This window comes from Canis lupus, chromosome 22 (genome assembly GCF_048164855.1).
Source record: "Canis lupus baileyi chromosome 22, mCanLup2.hap1, whole genome shotgun sequence".
In the NCBI taxonomy this organism is placed as follows: domain Eukaryota; kingdom Metazoa; phylum Chordata; class Mammalia; order Carnivora; family Canidae; genus Canis; species Canis lupus.
Genome location: NC_132859.1, coordinates 25,402,084 through 25,418,831, shown reverse-complemented (window position 1 = coordinate 25,418,831; position 16,748 = coordinate 25,402,084). Strand labels below are relative to the sequence as shown.

At 44.0% G+C, this 16,748-nt stretch overlaps 2 protein-coding genes and 1 long non-coding RNA gene across 13 annotated transcripts in view; 1 reads left to right on the top strand and 2 right to left on the bottom strand.

The window, feature by feature from the left end:
* Positions 1-191: 191 nt before the first annotated feature.
* On the bottom strand, positions 192-14,531 carry EAF1 (ELL associated factor 1). 2 transcript variants are annotated; one of them, XM_072792849.1, is made up of 6 exons: positions 14,308-14,531; positions 12,259-12,353; positions 10,105-10,241; positions 8,226-8,416; positions 6,299-6,532; positions 192-3,534 (listed from the first exon to the last, which is right to left on the bottom strand). In XM_072792849.1, exons 1-6 carry the CDS (start codon positions 14,408-14,410, stop codon positions 3,488-3,490), a joined length of 807 nt encoding a protein of 268 aa, XP_072648950.1. In that variant the 5' UTR covers positions 14,411-14,531; the 3' UTR covers positions 192-3,487. The 2 variants fall into 2 exon arrangements, with proteins under 2 accessions (XP_072648950.1, XP_072648951.1); XM_072792850.1 differs by lacking the exon at positions 14,308-14,531 and adding an exon at positions 12,973-13,012.
* METTL6 (methyltransferase 6, tRNA N3-cytidine) overlaps positions 13,982-16,748 on the top strand; it is a 14,905-nt gene continuing 12,138 nt past the window's right edge. The window contains exons 1-2 of one of the 10 annotated variants that reach the window (XM_072792857.1): positions 13,982-14,066; positions 15,503-15,894. In XM_072792857.1, coding sequence (XP_072648958.1) covers positions 15,670-15,894 — 225 coding nt within the window. In that variant the 5' untranslated portion in view covers positions 13,982-14,066; positions 15,503-15,669. Of the gene's footprint in view, positions 14,087-14,646; positions 15,895-16,748 lie in introns of those variants that run through there. The other 9 variants (XM_072792856.1, XM_072792855.1, XM_072792853.1 and 6 more) reach the window with 9 other exon arrangements.
* Positions 16,183-16,748, bottom strand: part of LOC140614058 (uncharacterized) — a 31,431-nt gene continuing 30,865 nt past the window's right edge. The window contains exon 3 of the long non-coding RNA XR_012014952.1: positions 16,183-16,588. This is a non-coding gene — a long non-coding RNA (uncharacterized lncRNA). The remainder of the gene's footprint in view (positions 16,589-16,748) is intronic.

Here is a 16,748-nt window from a genome sequence, read left to right as displayed (position 1 = left end):
TGGCTCACTAAAGACCACCTTCAGTTTTGAACTTCACACCTTTTAAAACTGGGGTGTTTATCCCAATGATCATAAACACCAAATTAAAAAGGAATCCATTTAAATAAGCTTAAGCATAAAGGATTCTTAATAGAACCCTACATTTTTCATTGATCTCTAGGTAACAAAAGAAAATCCACCAAGACATGAAGTGTATTGCTGACCTTTTTTTTTTTTACTTAAATATAGTGATCTTTAAGAGAATAAACCAAAAAAACTTTACACAGCAAATATTTTACATAAATGTAAACATGCACATCTACTTCATAATTATGCAAAATAAACTTTTAGGCACAAGATTTTAAAAGTCATTAAAGAATAAGACAATAAACCCAAGACAGATAGGACAGAAGCGACAAAAACACATATTTCATAACGCTTCAATTGGTCTTGTCTTCCAAACTACTGGTTAAGGCCTGAGTTTCAGAAATCCTACCTTCCTTGCCAAATGGAAACATCCAATTTGGCTGTACCTAATATACATCCACATAACAGACTATTATCTTTCAAAATAATGTAATAAATACATCACACACACACACACACACACACACTCTACTTAATCAGCCTCTCAATTAGGATAGCAAAGATTTTGGAATTTTCAAGTTTTCCCACCACTGAAGCACATACATATTAATACCACACACAGAAAAATGATTCTGGTATAGAAATAAAATAGTTAATGAGTGGCATCATCACAAATCTCTAGTTTGTATTAAGTTTCCCCAAATCACACCTTTATTGTGGCTTGCCATGACTTCTTGGGTACCTCGGATTTAAGTCTTTATACCTTACCTAATGACTCACGGGATGGTAGTCATAGAGGACGAAGAAAAGGCAATTTTAACAATTCAGTTAGAGACTTCAAAAGCATGAAAATCAGCACGGATCATTTTCAGCTGTCTCCAAATGCTTGGAATGTTTTCTCCATGTCTACCCTCTGTACTCCACTGGTTGGTTTTCTCTGCCTCCTCCCCACCAGGCTATAAGCATCTGAATGTCTATTCCTGTGGACACCCCAGGGAGTAGCAATGAGAATGACAGACAAGTCCCTGCTCTTAAGGAGTTCACAGCAACCAGAGCTCAAGCAAGAGGAAGGTCAGTACGTACACAAAGCACTCCAGTGGGCTGAAACAGAGTCCACGAAGATGGCACCTATAGAGTGTCGGGCCTGAGGCCTGACAGGGGAGAAGGGAGGGAGAGACTGAGAAGGCACAGAGGCACAAAGAACAAGTCCAAGGAGGCTGGTACAAGCTTACTCATGAGAAGTAATCTATGAGGCCAAATTCTTGATTTCTGAAAAGAAAAGATTCCTTGTTCTGGTGGGTAAAGGTGGAGGGTGGGGAGAGGGAACCACCGAAGGCTTTGTGCAGAGAACTAACTGGAAGTGGGCTAGAGGACAACCGTGCAGTGTCAGATGGGATGGGTGACAGAGGAAAGGCCTGAAGCCCACAGATCGCAACTCACCAAACCCAGTGCAACATGCAAGCATTTCCTATAGAAACAAACATCTTGACCCGACATGCCAAAAACCACAGCTCTATCTGTATAAATCAAGACTTTAGGAGAAAAAAAAAAAAAAAAAAAGGACAGAGAGGCTTAAATAGATTTTTTTTTAGTTCAAGTTCCTGGAACCTGCCCCAGCTTGAGCAAGTTAAGATCAGTGAAACAATTCCCACATCCAGTAACAAGTCAAGTCTCCCAATCAAGACCTTCACCTTCCCTGAGCTGTCATTACCAAGGAATTATAAAACAATTACCAATTCATTATAAATTCCTACCTACCATTAAATCCACGGAAACCTCAGGATGGGCTGAGAACCCACCACAGAGTTCTAGTGTGTCCCTATTACCTATACTTGGTGGGGGGAGTGAGTGTGCCACTGGATAATGGCGCCAGGCCTGCATCTCCAGTTCACTGGAGCCACTGTGTGCATCAAACCGGTGATTCTGTAAGGTGCAACTCTCACCAAAGCCCCCACCATGAATCCTCTAATTCCTTTCCAGGTCCAGGAGGCTTCCATCTGCTAGCTGGGGAAGCAGAGGCCATCTTTGGGTGCAGGAACCCAAGGAAGGAAAATCATTTTTAACGTTCTTGATACCCACTGAACCAAAGTAAATGGAAATTTCTTAGGACATTCAAATTGTATTCATTCAAATTACAGAAATGGGCTATCCATACTAATCACGGGACAATTTGTCACACATTTACTCAATATGGAACATTTACTAGTGACTAGTTTCCTGTAACATTCATTTGGAAAATGCACACTGCAAAAAGGCAATCTTGTGACTTTCTTCTAGTTGTATATCAAAAATACAAATCGTTCTGGGAGTCAGGCACAAACAGTGGTACAAAAGCATGAACAGAAATGCCTTCTCCAAGAATGTGCTCATTTCATATTGCAGAACTGCTTCCTATCTGGATTCTGGTTTTTGAAAACCTGCTGCTGATTCTTTTGTTCAGAAAGATTCCTTCACTATACCGCTCTTCCACTCCTACCTCCCCCTACTAAAATGCACTGAGTGAAGCACATGTAGCATGGATCTACATGGAACTAAAAGCCCCAATCTGACTGAATCTCAGGTGTTAACACAGTGGCTGCTGGTTTAATCTGCTCACCCAGACTCATGTACTTAGGGACTTTTTGGATCAGAATTTGAGCCAGAAGTACCCAACACTTTTGTCTTTTGGAATCGAATAAAAGCTCTGATGTACAACTATCAATGTCTTGCATGAGAATCTCCGGTTCCAACCACTGAGATTAAAGGAGGGAGCAGCAGGAAAAGCTTGGACTGGGGGTAGGAGACCGACCATAAGCCAGCCGTGGGCTTCTTTTTCCTTATTTGTAAATGAGGGGCTTGAGCTAGCAGAGCTCTAGTGTACCCTCAGGAGGACACTCTAGGACTCCCTCCTGAAGTCCATTTCTACACAGGCTTATCAGACTGGGTCAGACAAAACTTCCTTACCACTTTGTCTCAACAGTTTAAAGTGGTTTTAACATACTTCTGTGCTGCAGTTTGAGGTTTCCCTCTCTCTCCTACCCCTCAAAGACCAGGTTTCATTTCACTGGTGCAAACCACTGGGGCAAACTGTGGCTGCTGAGGTTTAAAACTGAATCACTGGTCTGCTAAAGATAACGGCCTTTGAGTAACCTAGACCAGGGTACATTGGTCTGTTTTTCAGGAATAGTGTTAACCAAATAGAATAATTCTGTTAGTTCTTCCATAGTTCTACTTTGCAACATGAGATTGTTTGAAAATTACACGAGAAAATCACCCATCACCACTAAGTTAAAGACTTGAATATCTGAGACCTCCAGAGCCTCAAACTCCTACTACAGTCACTGATCCATAGCGCGTCCCTCTCAGCAAGGGGCTCCATGCGAGTGCAGCCTGATCCAGCAGCACATCTGTGCACGAGGAGCTGATTTCGAAAGATCCGACTCTAGTCATCACTGTCACTGCCAGACTCACTCAACTGCAAGTCATTTCCTATAAAAAGAAAACAGAATCACACCAGAAGTGCACAAGTTAAAAACGACTTCCCCACAAGTCTTTGTATGACTGCCTTGGTTATCACACTACAGTAAAACCAAGCCAATTCTAGTTAATTAGGGAGGAAAATCGATTTCGTTCAGTGACAAAACTAATGTAGTCAATGTTTTTAAAGAAATGCTATTCCTGGTATCTACAAAGCATGGCAATGCTGCTTCCTGGGGTAGAAACAGGTGAGGAGCAGGCCAGACAGTTTTTAAATGTGTTAATGAATAGCAAGAAAGCATTTATAAATAACTGATTCATGATCTACAATTGTTCATATTAAGTTGCTTTATAAATGCTAAAATAGCACAGTTAGGCCTCCTGTTAAGGAAGCTGAATACTGTTGATACCAGGAACACGCTAATCCAGGATCCCCTCTGGGGCACCTCTGTACAATAAACTCATGTTACTTTAAACCTCAATTCAACTAATGAGCTTTTATGAAGCCTCATTTTTTAGTGTGCAGAATTTAGGTCTTAGGAGTGAAGAAAAGAAATACTCAACATTTCAGTACCAGATGATAAGAGTAACAGGACCCCAGCTGATACCACTTGGATTACAAGAATGAACTACCATAGGACTAGACTGCTGATCCCTAGGCCAGCTCTTCTCAGAGTTTGTTCTGAGGACCCTGGGGTCCAAGGCCCCTACAGGAAGGTACTTCCCTTTTACTACATGCCTGTGTGACACCAGATTTTCCTCATAACAATGCAGAAGCAGGTGTAGAATCCAGCTTTCTACTAAGCCAGACATTAAAGAGATTCATAAAATTTTAAAGCAATGTTATTCTTCTTACTAAATATTTTGATTGGGGGCAGCCTGGGTGGCTCAGCAGTTTAGCGCCACCTTCAGCCCAGGGCATGATCCTGGAGACGCAGGATTGAGTCCCAGGTTGGGCTCCCTGCATGGAGTCTGCTTCTCCCTCTGCCTGTGTCTCTGCCTCTCTCTCTCATAAATAAATAAATCTTAAAAAAAAAAAAAAAAATCTAAAAAACTTTTTTTGATTGGAAAATTTTCATAAAAATGTTACTTTTGTTAACGTGGTAGTTTTTATTATTATTTTAAGATTTTATTTATTTATTCATGAGAGAGAGAGAGATGCAGAGACATAGGCAGAAGGGGAAACAGGCTCCATGTAGGGAGCCCAATGTGGGACTCCATCCTGGAACTCCAGGATCACACCCTGGGCTGCAGGCAGGCACTCAACCGCTGAGCCACCCAGGGATCCCCAATCCATTTATTTTGGAAGAGAGAAAATATACTTTAGGTTACTACTCAGGAAAACAATATTATGATTACTTTATATGTTTATATACAAAGGTTAGCAAATTTGCACTATTTACTGTGATTTTAGGGTTTCTAAGTTGGTTCCAGTTGACAGCCCTGGTTTAAATAACTCTAGTGCTTTACTGTATATGAGACATGCAAAGTTAAGGTCTTGCTACAGAACAGGATGACTTGGAGCCGTGAGGAGTTAAAAGGATTTTAAGACACTGGTAAGCAGGTAACATCCACAGTGCCAGTTTTTTGCTCTTTTTTTTTTCCTAGGAGGAAAGAATAATTTAGCATTAACTGGGCAAAATTAAAAACTGACCTAAAGCCATAGTAGCTATCTGGTACTTTTCCACTGTGAACACCAAACTCCCAATGTGAAATTTCTGATCTCTAGCCAACTGAGAAGAGCACCAAAGCAGACCCTGATCCTGATCCCCAGAATGTAGGCCCACAGAATGGGATAGCAGACAATATCCTTAACGGATACCCTAACAGTGTTGAACTCACTCAAGTAGAAGAGTGGGACCCTGAGTAGTGTTTCTCCAGTAGGGGTGATTTTGTGCCCCAGAGGATATGTGGCCATGCCGTAAGATATTCTGTGTTGACACAACAGGGGGAAAAGGGAGGAAGAAGGGCACCTAGTGCATAGATCCATCCTGCAGTACATATGACTGCCACCACAACAAAGATTTATCTGGCCCACAGTGTCTATAGTACTGAGGTTAAGAATTAGTTTTGCCTGGACCACAGTGGTAGAGTTAACTAAATTAGCCTCTCCCCATTGCTTCCAGACCTTCCAACCTCCTCAAAGGCAGTCATACCAAGCGAGAGCATTAACAAGGATTTGGAGAGAAGGGTGTAGGAACTAGAACTCTTGCAACCTCTATTACATAGAAATTTGTCTTTGTTCTTATTTTGCTCTGCTTTACTTTAGTATCAATTGCATGGAGAGCCACCCAGCCACGGAAACACCCCTTCCTCTCCCTCTTGTCAAAGGCTGGTTGGTTTCCAAATATATCCTAATGGCTCAAGCTCCCAAGTCTGTGGGCTATAGGATCCCATAGTCTGGAGAACAGGGTTCTTGGGGCTGTAAGAAAGAACTGGAGGCAGCGTTCAGTATGGTGGTAGGCAGTGCCCTAAAAGCCTGGTAAATGCAAAAATAAGGAGCCAGGCTGTTCATGTTTCAGCATTTTCCAGAATTCAAAAAACCTCATTTGTGACAGTGGAAAAAAAAGAAGAAAGAACAGACTTTTTAGTTTTGTATGCCCCTTTTTATTACCCTTTGGTAACTTACTCCTTTCTGCTCAAATTTTCTTTGTCAACATGTTTTATGCCTTAAATATCTTTTGGTGCATAGGTTCTGGTGTGAGATAAACAGAAGCCACATCTTTGGCCGGACATGCCACCTCTCTCTGAGCCAAGAAAGGGAGAGGATACTTACTGAGTGTGTTCATGAGCTGGTTGCTTCCTTGCGGCCGGCTGGTTCCGTTGGCTACGGCCGGCCTGCTGTTGTAGGGCTGCTGGTGTGCGGGCAGCGGAGGGGACGCTGGGCCATTGTCCTCACCCCCGCTGCTCGAGCTGTCATCATCACTTCCTGATGAGCTCTCAGAGTCTGAGGAACTGCTCCCACTGCTGCTGCTCATCTGTTCAATAATGTCAACTTCGGCCCTCAGCTCTGGAATAAAATGACATAGCATGAGTTAGTGCAGCAACCCCTCTCAAGGCCGCATGCTGAACCTTCTATAAACAGTGAAGTGGCAGGACCAATAGCAAGGAAGAGTAACTTACACTCCTCCTTCCTTAATTCCTTAAAAACATACCAAAAAAATGACTAAAACCAAAACCAACAAAGTAAACTGTCTTCAGAGAGACAATGGAAACATTAACTTCACCCCAAATAACCAAAAAGAAAACAGTATGGGATAAAGACTGTTCTGTGTAAGAAATGGATAAAGTCTATTTGCCTAATCTACTAAAACAAAAAAAAATATTGTGAATTATGAAATTAAAACACCAAATAAGAGAAATATTATGCTAAGGGGTTGAAAAATATTTGACTAGGCACTGGAAGATCTTGATGCTTGTTTCGGCTCTACCTCTCACCAGCAGGGAGACCCCAGTGGGAGTTCATGAATTTTCCAAGACATTAAAAAAAATGCGAGCCAGAGCAGACAGCCTCTGAGGTCCTCTCTGGCTATCCGATCCCACAAAAAAACTGCAAGGGGAACCATGGTAACTAAAGGAAAATGGGGAAACGACATTCCTCCTCTGCCCTCTTTCTATACCTCACTGACACACTACTGTCAGGTACTACCTCTTCTACACATGTACAGCAGGGAAGGAAAAACATGTTTTACCTTTTCAATATCACTGAGAGTACGTTAAGGACACATCATAGGATACATTAAGATGCCAGATTTTCCTGTCCGAATATGCAATGTGGTTTTAAACAAGTATGGTTCCTTTAGGCATAACTGGCAATAACTCACCACTCATAGTCCAATTCCTGATCAACTAAAGTGAAAACTTTAATAAATAGCATTCTAATATCCATGAGGAAAACAAAACCAAGAAATAAAAACAGGAGGTTTAACAAATGTGCACCAGGCAGACTGATTCTGTTTACTAAAAGAGAGCACTTCTATAAGGTAGAAAAGGCAAACTTAAGGACAACTCTTTATCTTTCCCTGTCTACGACTGTTAGAGATTTACTTTTGTTCCATAAAACCTTACAAATCTGAAATACAACACTTAGCCTCATAACTTCCTAAGAGTCTGGACAACTAAAACTACCCACTCACTGTATGGGAAGAAAACTCTTGGCCTTGGAGAGAACCTGGCCAGACCTCTAGGTCTTTCTAGGTGTTAATTCCTTAAAAACATACAATACATATGTTCTCATTTCAAGGTCCCCATAGTACTTTCGTGTTTACATACTTTGTGTTAGTACAAAGCATTGGGGTCCTGGTATTTTAGATGTTCTTCTGACCTAGATACCATACTAACACTGACACATCTGGTTTTCACCCCAACACCTTGGAATTCTCTTCTCCCAAAGCCTTAAAGGCGTGTCATACAGACCTTTGAATGGCAGTCATGCTTGTTTATATCCTGGGCCTCTAAGTAGAAAGCTGCAAAGATAGCCACAACTCCAGTTACTATTCCAAGACCCAGCCTTGTCAAACGAGGTAAGTGGCAACAGCCCTGGCCCACCCTCATCACCTCTGGAATGGTGAACTCTGCAGAAATTTTTTTCATTGGCAGAAAAAGCCTGTGCCATCATGTCAATAGAACAGCCTTGTGATTGCCACAAAAACACCAACACCCCACACCAAGTTGCTATCATAGTTCTAGAAAATGCTGTCTACCTCTTTTGATGTCATCCAGCTGGGGTTCAGGTGAGGGGTTATCTTTCAAGGGGGAAGTTTTGGGTCCAACTGGAGGCTTTGTTGGAGCTCTGAATGGCATAGGTGGTGGAGGTGGTGGTGGCTGTGATGGCTGTGGGGGACGAGTGGGCTGCTGTTCCATTCGGGCTTGGATTTTACTGCTCCCCTCGGCTCTGAAATGAGATAAGGACATTAAATTGGAGGGACAAAAATAGTACTCAACTCTGTTCAGGGGACCAAGTACCTGCAGGTCTCTGCACAACCCTGTGCTCTTTACAGACTACTTCAAAATATTGATGTTTGTAAGTTTATCACAGGAGCTACTCATGCAACAGCTGCCTATTGCATTCCAGTACCACATCCTGCACCAGAGATAGATGAATAAAACACACACACTTGCTGTCCTCAAGGAGCTCACATTTTATAGCAAGCAGATAAAATCAGTATGGAAGACACAATGGGATTATGAAAACCCATTTTTACTAGTAGACAATATGATTATTTATTTGACTTGTGTACAATATAAAGTTGTATTCACAAGTGTATGAGTTACTAAGTAAAACCAGCTCTCAAAATACTGGCTAGTTTGCAGATTTTTGCATGATTTACTGCTTGCTCATCTTGTCACGTGCCAGCTCTTACAGGCAGACAAGCAAAGCATTCCACCCCAAACTGAGAAAATTCTATTCGTTAACAATTTCTTTTGTAGATGGACTAGCCCAGCAAACTTTGGGCTTTCTAATATTGGTGAGCACACAAATCACCTGGGGAATGTATTTAAAATGCAGATTCTGTCTCAGCAGGTCCTGAAATTCTGCACTTCAAAAAAGCATCCAACTGATAAAATGCTGCTAATCCACAGATGACACTGAGTAGTGAGAGATATACCCTTGACCATCAGCTGTTGGGGGAATAACAGTGTCACTAGTTTGGGGAGGGAGGTAATTAATACAAATACCTCCCAGGTGGGAGAGGAGCAGGAGCTTGAAAGCCAGCACAGGGCTCAGCTCTGGTGCCAGACTCCAATAAGTCACAAGCTCACTAATAATCAATCTCTGCATCTGTGTGCTTGTCTTAAAGGATAAAATAGCACCCTTCTAAAAGTTCTTAGTAAAGTTAGGTAGGATAATGCATGAAAGCATTTAGGATCGTGTTCAGCACCTCATAACCCATAAATAAACAGTAACTTTTTATTTTTTGTGGAATGAGTAAAGAAAAATGGCTTGAGAAAGCATAAACAGAAAAACATCAATCAGATTGTAACTTTAAGATTTCACAACTGTATTACAGTAATTGCTATATCTCAATGTGAAAAAGAGAACCACTGGGTTGCTTCTATTAATGAAATAAATTTTGACTTTAAAATCGAATTGGCTTTGTATTAGACATGTAATGCCTGTTGAATTAAATATTAAAAGATCTCACTATTCAAAAAAATAGGCAAAACTTTATTTTGGTATAAATAGCTCAAACACATCTTGTGAAAAATTAGTTATTTTCAATCTAATAAGGAATATATATTACTCAATGATTCTTTCATAATTACAAAGTCTATCAGTTTAAATCTTATCCCTTTAGGTGGTACTATATCAACAATCATGAGATTAACAAAACAGATATAATTGCAAAGTACATCCTTTCCCCAGTGGTTTACATGTTTCAGGTCTTAAAAGCATTATTTCTTTTTATTGCATTTGAGGAAGCGATACTTTACTGATTTGTCAAGAAGACAGACATAGAGCTGTTGAGATTATCAATAGGACACTGAGCACCCAGATGCTCACATCTTTATAAAATAAATGGATAGATAATGCAAAGATATAAAAAACCCACATCAATCTGTATCTGGTTATTTACATACCTTGTTTTCTTGACCTGAATGCTGCTACTGAGTTTTTCCAGCACATATTCACCAGTGTCATGATTAATAATAAGCACACAGTCTTTCTGATAGGGCCGTTTGTTCCCCTTGAACACAGTCATTGGTGGTGTGGATCCCTAAATGCCACGAAAGTAGATGATGATCAAACTAAACACATCAGTTATGAATATCAAAACTGAATTTACAAATGACTATCTCATAAAATCTTTTATCAGAGTTACCCAAATAGAATAAACTGATTCCTTTGGCTTCCTAGGCAAAAAGAACGGGGAAATAGTAATACAGCAAGAATCTGTAACTGTGCAACTGCTTCTCAATAATCAAGAAAGGTAATATAAATTTGCAAAATTACCGTAGATTTTTCTAAGGATTCAAGCTGTGTTACAATTAATGGCAAGATGTGAACTGATAAAAATAGATTAAACACTACTTGGTATTACACTGAGTAGAACTTTCACTATGAGAAGTGAAACTAGTAAGTTATCTCTGTATTTCTTTGTAATTTCAGAGTCTGGTGCTTCCCCTCAGGCCAAGTAACCAACACAGCATTCTCCAAGGGCAGCTGGTTATTCTGCTTGGCTCAGAGTAAGTACATCATGCCACTCAACTGCCTAAGCCCTTCAACTGCTACCCTGTTCCTCTGAGACCAAACAATAAAATCTTTAAACCACACACCTGGCCCTTCTGCCTCACCCTAGACCACTCAGCCCTCGGCTCTGTGGAATTCAGAACAAAAGGTGGCTGGCCTCTCAGGTCCTCAAGCTCTTTTTTGCACACCTTTAACAAGGCTTCTGCCCACAATATCCTGTCCCTTCTCGTTCAGTTACTTACTCTTCATATCTGCTCAAAGGTCACTTCCTTAGAGAAGCTTTCCCTGATTTGGTAAAATAAATGGTTTTTTATATTTCTTTAGTTCCAGGCTATAAGCTCCCCAGGGCCAAGAAATGTACTTGTGTTAAGATTGTATTCTCAGTGCTTAGTAATGGACCACCACATAGTAGGTGCTCGATTAATATTTAACGTATAATACATGACAAATATGGGATTTAATCCCTTGTATAGAATAAAAAACTGCTTGGCTCTTTAACTCCCAATTCATAGGGTAAAAACTTAAGAGTTGGAAGGGACCTTAGAGACCATTTATCTAACCCCTTTATTTTCCATTTGGCAAATGAAGATCCGAAGGGAGATGATGTAACCTGCCAAAGGCAACAAATAATGAAATAGCAGTTGGAGCTGGCAGACAAGTAATTGTTCCTCAGTGCAAAGCTTCTTATCCAGAGCCTTTTCATTCTATCACTGGTTACCAAGACCTTATGCTGTGACATGCAACGACACACGTTCATTAAGAGTATCTGATACTTCAGGGTTTGTGATTCCAGTGCTGCCTTGAGCAAAGCTTCAAAAAAAAATCTCTCTGCAAGAAGAGTTCTCAATTTAGCTTTTTTTTTTTTTTTTTAAAGATTTTATTTATTTATTCATAGAGACAGAGAGAGGCAGAGACACAGGCAGAGGGAGAAGCAGGCATCATACAGAGAGCCTGACATGGGACTCGATCCAGGGTCTCCAGGATCACGCCCTGGGCTGCAGGCGGCGCTAAACCGCTGCGCCACCGCGGCTGCCCTCAATTTAGCTTTTAACTGAGTTCCTCACCCCTACATTAGCTGAATGCTCTGATTTTCTGGTTCTTGCTTAAAACTTTCAGCCTGCACTTTGCCTTTTGCCAGATATATGAAAAATTATCAATCCTGCTCCTGCCTGCCTTAACTCCTGGCTTGCCTGTGCCACACTCCTAAACTGTTGTTGCTATAAACCAACATGGCATCTAGGGCTTTTCTCTTCAGAGGGGGGGAAAAAAAAGCTATGCCAATCTAAAAGAGGGGCTATGTATCCAGATAGGAACCTGGTCTACTTTGTAGCAAATGGGGGGAAAAGGGAGATTGGGGAAAATGGCAAAGAATCATTTTTACTCAAGCACTTGGGAAGCATGAATTCCACCCTACCCCACCCCCAAAATTCCTTTTTTCCTTATGTTGGAACTTTAGAAATCTAGAAGTTTGTAAATAGTAGGAAATTCAAATCGCAATAAAAGAATATGAGGATTCACTGTGATTCCACAGTGCATAAACTTACAGGGATATGTGGCAGTGTAATTGTGACTTCATCTCCTTTGCCAACCTGAAGCTCTCCTTCGCATGAAGTATCTATAGATGCTGGCTTAAAGTCATCTAAAGGGAAAAGCAAAAGAGCATTTATCCACCAAGTTACTTATACTAAGCCTCCTGGGCATTCTTATTTAAACATTAATTTTTTTTGTCACTCCAGATAAATGCAAAATACAAATTTAGAATTAAAAAAAAAACCTATTTCATTGTGGAAAATTCCACATATACAAAAGCAAAGAATAGTACAATATGAGCCTCGGTGTCCTGTCACCCAGCTTCAATAATTACCAATTTAGGTACAATTTTGTTTCATCTATACCTCCCACATATTTTCTTCCCATCCCCACTGGATCATTTTGAAGAAAAAAAGCTAGAATTCATATACCATTTTATTAAGCAAAGATACTCCCTTCTCCCAAGTGACAGATGAAAATTAACGCCCCATTATCCATAAGGTGTTTTATTAGGGTTGTTGCGTACAGGATCAAAAGCAAACACAGCATTTTTGAAAGATTCTCTGATTGTTAAGCCCAGTATGAAACATGGAAGGCCACAGTACCACATAAACTGATTTCATTTTGCAAAGAAACTCAAAATCAGAATTTGCCACACTCAACTTCTATAGCTTTAACAAAAATAAAAACACTCTTGTAAAAGTACAGAGCAGATGGCTGAACTGCACCTCCAAAGGTTAATCCTGCCCACATCTCTCAACTGCTGCCAAAGTACAACATGAATAGTCATTTTTCTCCATTTTGACATACACTGGTCTCAAGCTGCAGGCCAGGTGCTTATGTGAAGCCTCTCAAATTCCGCACTGCCCTTCACCCTATTAAACCATCAACTAAGGAAACTGCTCAGGAAATGATGCTCCTGTCACATTCCCCACCCACATCTACCCTCTGAGAAAGCCGATCTGCTGTCAGCAGGAGACACGGTAATGGGAAGGCAAGTGACCACGGAAAGATGGAACTTCATTCTCCCAACACGCCCTCTTCCAATGTGTTGAGTCACTTTTATTAGCTCCTTCGACAAAAACAAGTCTTAACCAGCACGAGCACTACCAAGACGGGAAACCAGGAGCTTGTGAATCACAGAGGGATGCTCCAGTCAGCCCATTCCTAACAGCCGAAACTTCACGCAGGGCCTGGAGTGGACGTGCCCTCCCTCCACAGAGTCTGTAATCACGCAGAAAAGGAAGGTCCAGCATAATGACTACTTGGCTGGTCTTTAGGCCTCCTCCTCGGCTTCCAAACATAGCTCACCAAGCTTTAACTTACTCCAGGCTCACCAATGCTAATTTTATTCGTCGCCCACATGGGGCTTGGTACGGGGTTTAAGTGTGGGTAGGATGGGTGACCTCAAAAGACAGCAGGGTCCGACGAGGCACGCAAAGCTAGAGGGGGGAAGACGCTGACGGAGCGCACGGGGGACGCGGATTCTCGGGCTGCCCAGGAGATGGAGCGCAGGCTCGGGGTGGCCCGAACAAAGACGGACGAGGCAAGAAGGCTGAGGAGGGCAGGGAAGAAGGGGATGGAAGGGGAGGGAGGCGACGAGGCTCGCGAGCAGACGGGAAGGGCCCTTTAACCGTGGAGGACCCTGGCGGGGCCCTGGGAAAGGGGGATGGCCCACAGGCGACCTGGAGGCCGACGTGAGGTCACGGTCTTTCCGTAATAAAGAGGGGGGGGGGTCAGTTTCGCATAAGGAAGGGCCGAGTGGGCGGACGAAAAAGCAAGGGGGCCGACCACCTTCGGAAGAAGTATCTGGGATCACAAGGCACAAGAATATAGTTGGGGGTGACGGAGGGTTTGGTTTGGAAGCGAGCTGGGAAAAAGGAGGGGTGGGGGCGGGGGGACTGAGGTCCCGGAGGATCGAGGGGAAGAGAAGGGAGCTGACGTGGGCAGGGGCTTCCAGGGCTTCCAGGGCTTCGGGGGCCGGGGGCCGGGGGCCGAGGGAGGGGTCGGGCTGGCAAAGGCGGGGCAGCGGCCGAAAGGGACGCAGGGGAGCGCCGGCTTACAGCGAATGGTGTGGAAAGAGGCCCGCGGCCGCTTCTCGAAGCTCTCCCCGAGCCGCAGGCAGTGCTCCTCGCGGTCCAGCAGCGGGTTCGCGGTCCCGTTCATGGCCCTCGCCGAGCCCCGCGCCCGCACCGGCGCTCTCCCCGCGCAGCCGCGGCCCGAGCTTCCGGCGCCAGCGTCCGGGGGACCGACGCTCCCTGGGCCGCGCTCCGCGGCGCGCGGCGAGCCCAGCCGGCGCCCACCCGGGGCCGGAAGCAGGTCCTCTCCTCGGCGGCGGGGCGGGCCGGGCGGGGGAGGCCTGCGCGGAAGCAGGGCCGCGCGACTTCCGGCGGCGGGGCGGGACCTCTGCGTCCGAGGCGGAAGTGGCGGGGGCGGCGCCATGGCTGAGGGTTCCGCCGGGTGAGGTGCCTGAGGCGGGTTTGTCCCCGCGTGGCGGCTCCCCCAGCCGGGCTGAGGGCCGAGGGCGTCCGGCCCTCCCCGATCAGGCGAATGTAAGAACCGACGACGGTGAGCCCGAGAGCGCGGCGAACTAGGTGAACACGGGCCCGGTAGCCAGCGTGGCCGGCTCTCCGCAGGCCCTGGCGGCCGCGGCGGCCTGGTTTCTCCCGAGCGCCCTCCGCCCGACGGCTCCGGCCCCGCGCGTCATTGGCCTCTTCTCCCTCACGCGTTAATGGAGGAGCCGGAGCCCCAGCCCCTGGAAAGCGACGCCCCCACTGGTTCGTGAGACAGCTTCTTGGGAGTGCGATCAGAGACTCAGGCCGCCGGGCTTGGCTCCAAATTTCCCCCCTCCCCCAAAGCGAGTCTCCGATCCTTGGGCGACGGTGACCCCACTTGACCGCCTGTCGCCACCTCGGGAAGCTCTCATGGTTGTTTTAAGTCGCCCCTCGTCGCGGGCACCGAAAACCGATGAGCGTCTTCTCCCTAAGGTTCCTCAGTCAGTCCTTGGGCCTGTCCTTTTTTAAAAAGCAAAGCGGTTTATAATAGTTGACTTGTGGTTCGGTGCGTGAGAGTCCTGGCCGTCTGTCTGAAGGTAGGGACTGCGTCTTGGTCTTTGTGACCGACCTCTTGTGTAGTGGGCCAGGTTGTGTCGAGTCAGCGTCTGAACTGTTTGGTGACAGAAATGTTCTAGAACCACCAACCCAGCGTCTTAAAAACTGTTCTAAAGCCACTAACGGAATCTCCTTTCTCCTGCACAAGGGCTCAGTGCTGCCTGAGAAATCCAATCAGGATTAATCCAATCTTGAGAAACTGCATCCGAAAAAACCCTGCCTCTGTATGTCTGCAATATCAGCTTGGAGTCCTCGGGTTCCTCAGGGATGGAGAGTCCTCAGCACTGTTAACAGTAATGCCTGTCAGTTGAGGAGATGGCTTCTTTGCAAAGAAAAGGGCTGCAGGCAAGGATTCTCAGCTCTGAAGAAGAGGAGAAATTGAAAAGAGATCAAGCTTTGGTGTCCGATTTTAAGCAGCAGAAACTGGAAAAAGAGGCTCAGAAGAACTGGGACCTTTTTTACAAAAGAAATAGTACTAACTTCTTCAAAGATAGACACTGGACCACCCGAGAGTTTGAGGATCTCAGATCCTGTAGAGAGGTAAACTAATATTGCACCTTATTTGAGTTGTTTTTCATTTAAAATGTGAAGAGGAGTGTTTCTTGCATTCCAGTGGGGTAGAGAATTTATGAAGCCTGTCAAAATGCTTTGTTCCCTGGAAACACACTGTTTGGTCTCAAACACAGTTTAGCATTTCCTGGGTTATATAATCTGTAGGAAAGAGAGCTTTAGGAGCCATTTTCGATTTTTCTTTCTTTCTTTTTTTTTTTTTTTTAAGATTTTATTTATTTACTCATGTAAATACAGAGAGAGGCAGAGGGAGGAGAAGCAAGTTCCATGCAAGGAGCCCGATGCAGGACTCAATCCCAGGACTCCAGGATCACACCCTGAGCTGAAGGCAGATGCTCAACCACTGAGCCACCCAGACATCCCTATTTTCTATTTCTTCGTCTGAAAGTCGTAAATATTAATTTCATACTGGATGACTTCAGTGAGATTCAGATTCATAAGGATGATGAACACTTTACCATGGCCCCTTGTGTCCTAAGCCTTATCATAACACTGTTGAGGTAGGCATCCTGATTATCCCCACTTGTCCGGTAAAAGTGAAGCGCACAGCTGTGTAAGTGGTCTGGCAATAGAACACGAGTGAGGGGAGGAATCCAGATTTGAGTGCAAGCAGTTTAGTCCCAGAGCCTGTTCTGTTAGCCGTTGACACCATACCAAACTGCCCCTGTTGGATGACAAATGAGATATGAGTATTAGCTTTAAGTTATCAATTCATGGGTTTATTGTCGGTTCCCTGGGTCAGAGACCTTGTTTCTCCTGTCCTGAGATGTATTCTTGTAGTTTGCTTTCTCTGTGATGCAGATGTAGCATGCTATGACTTTGGG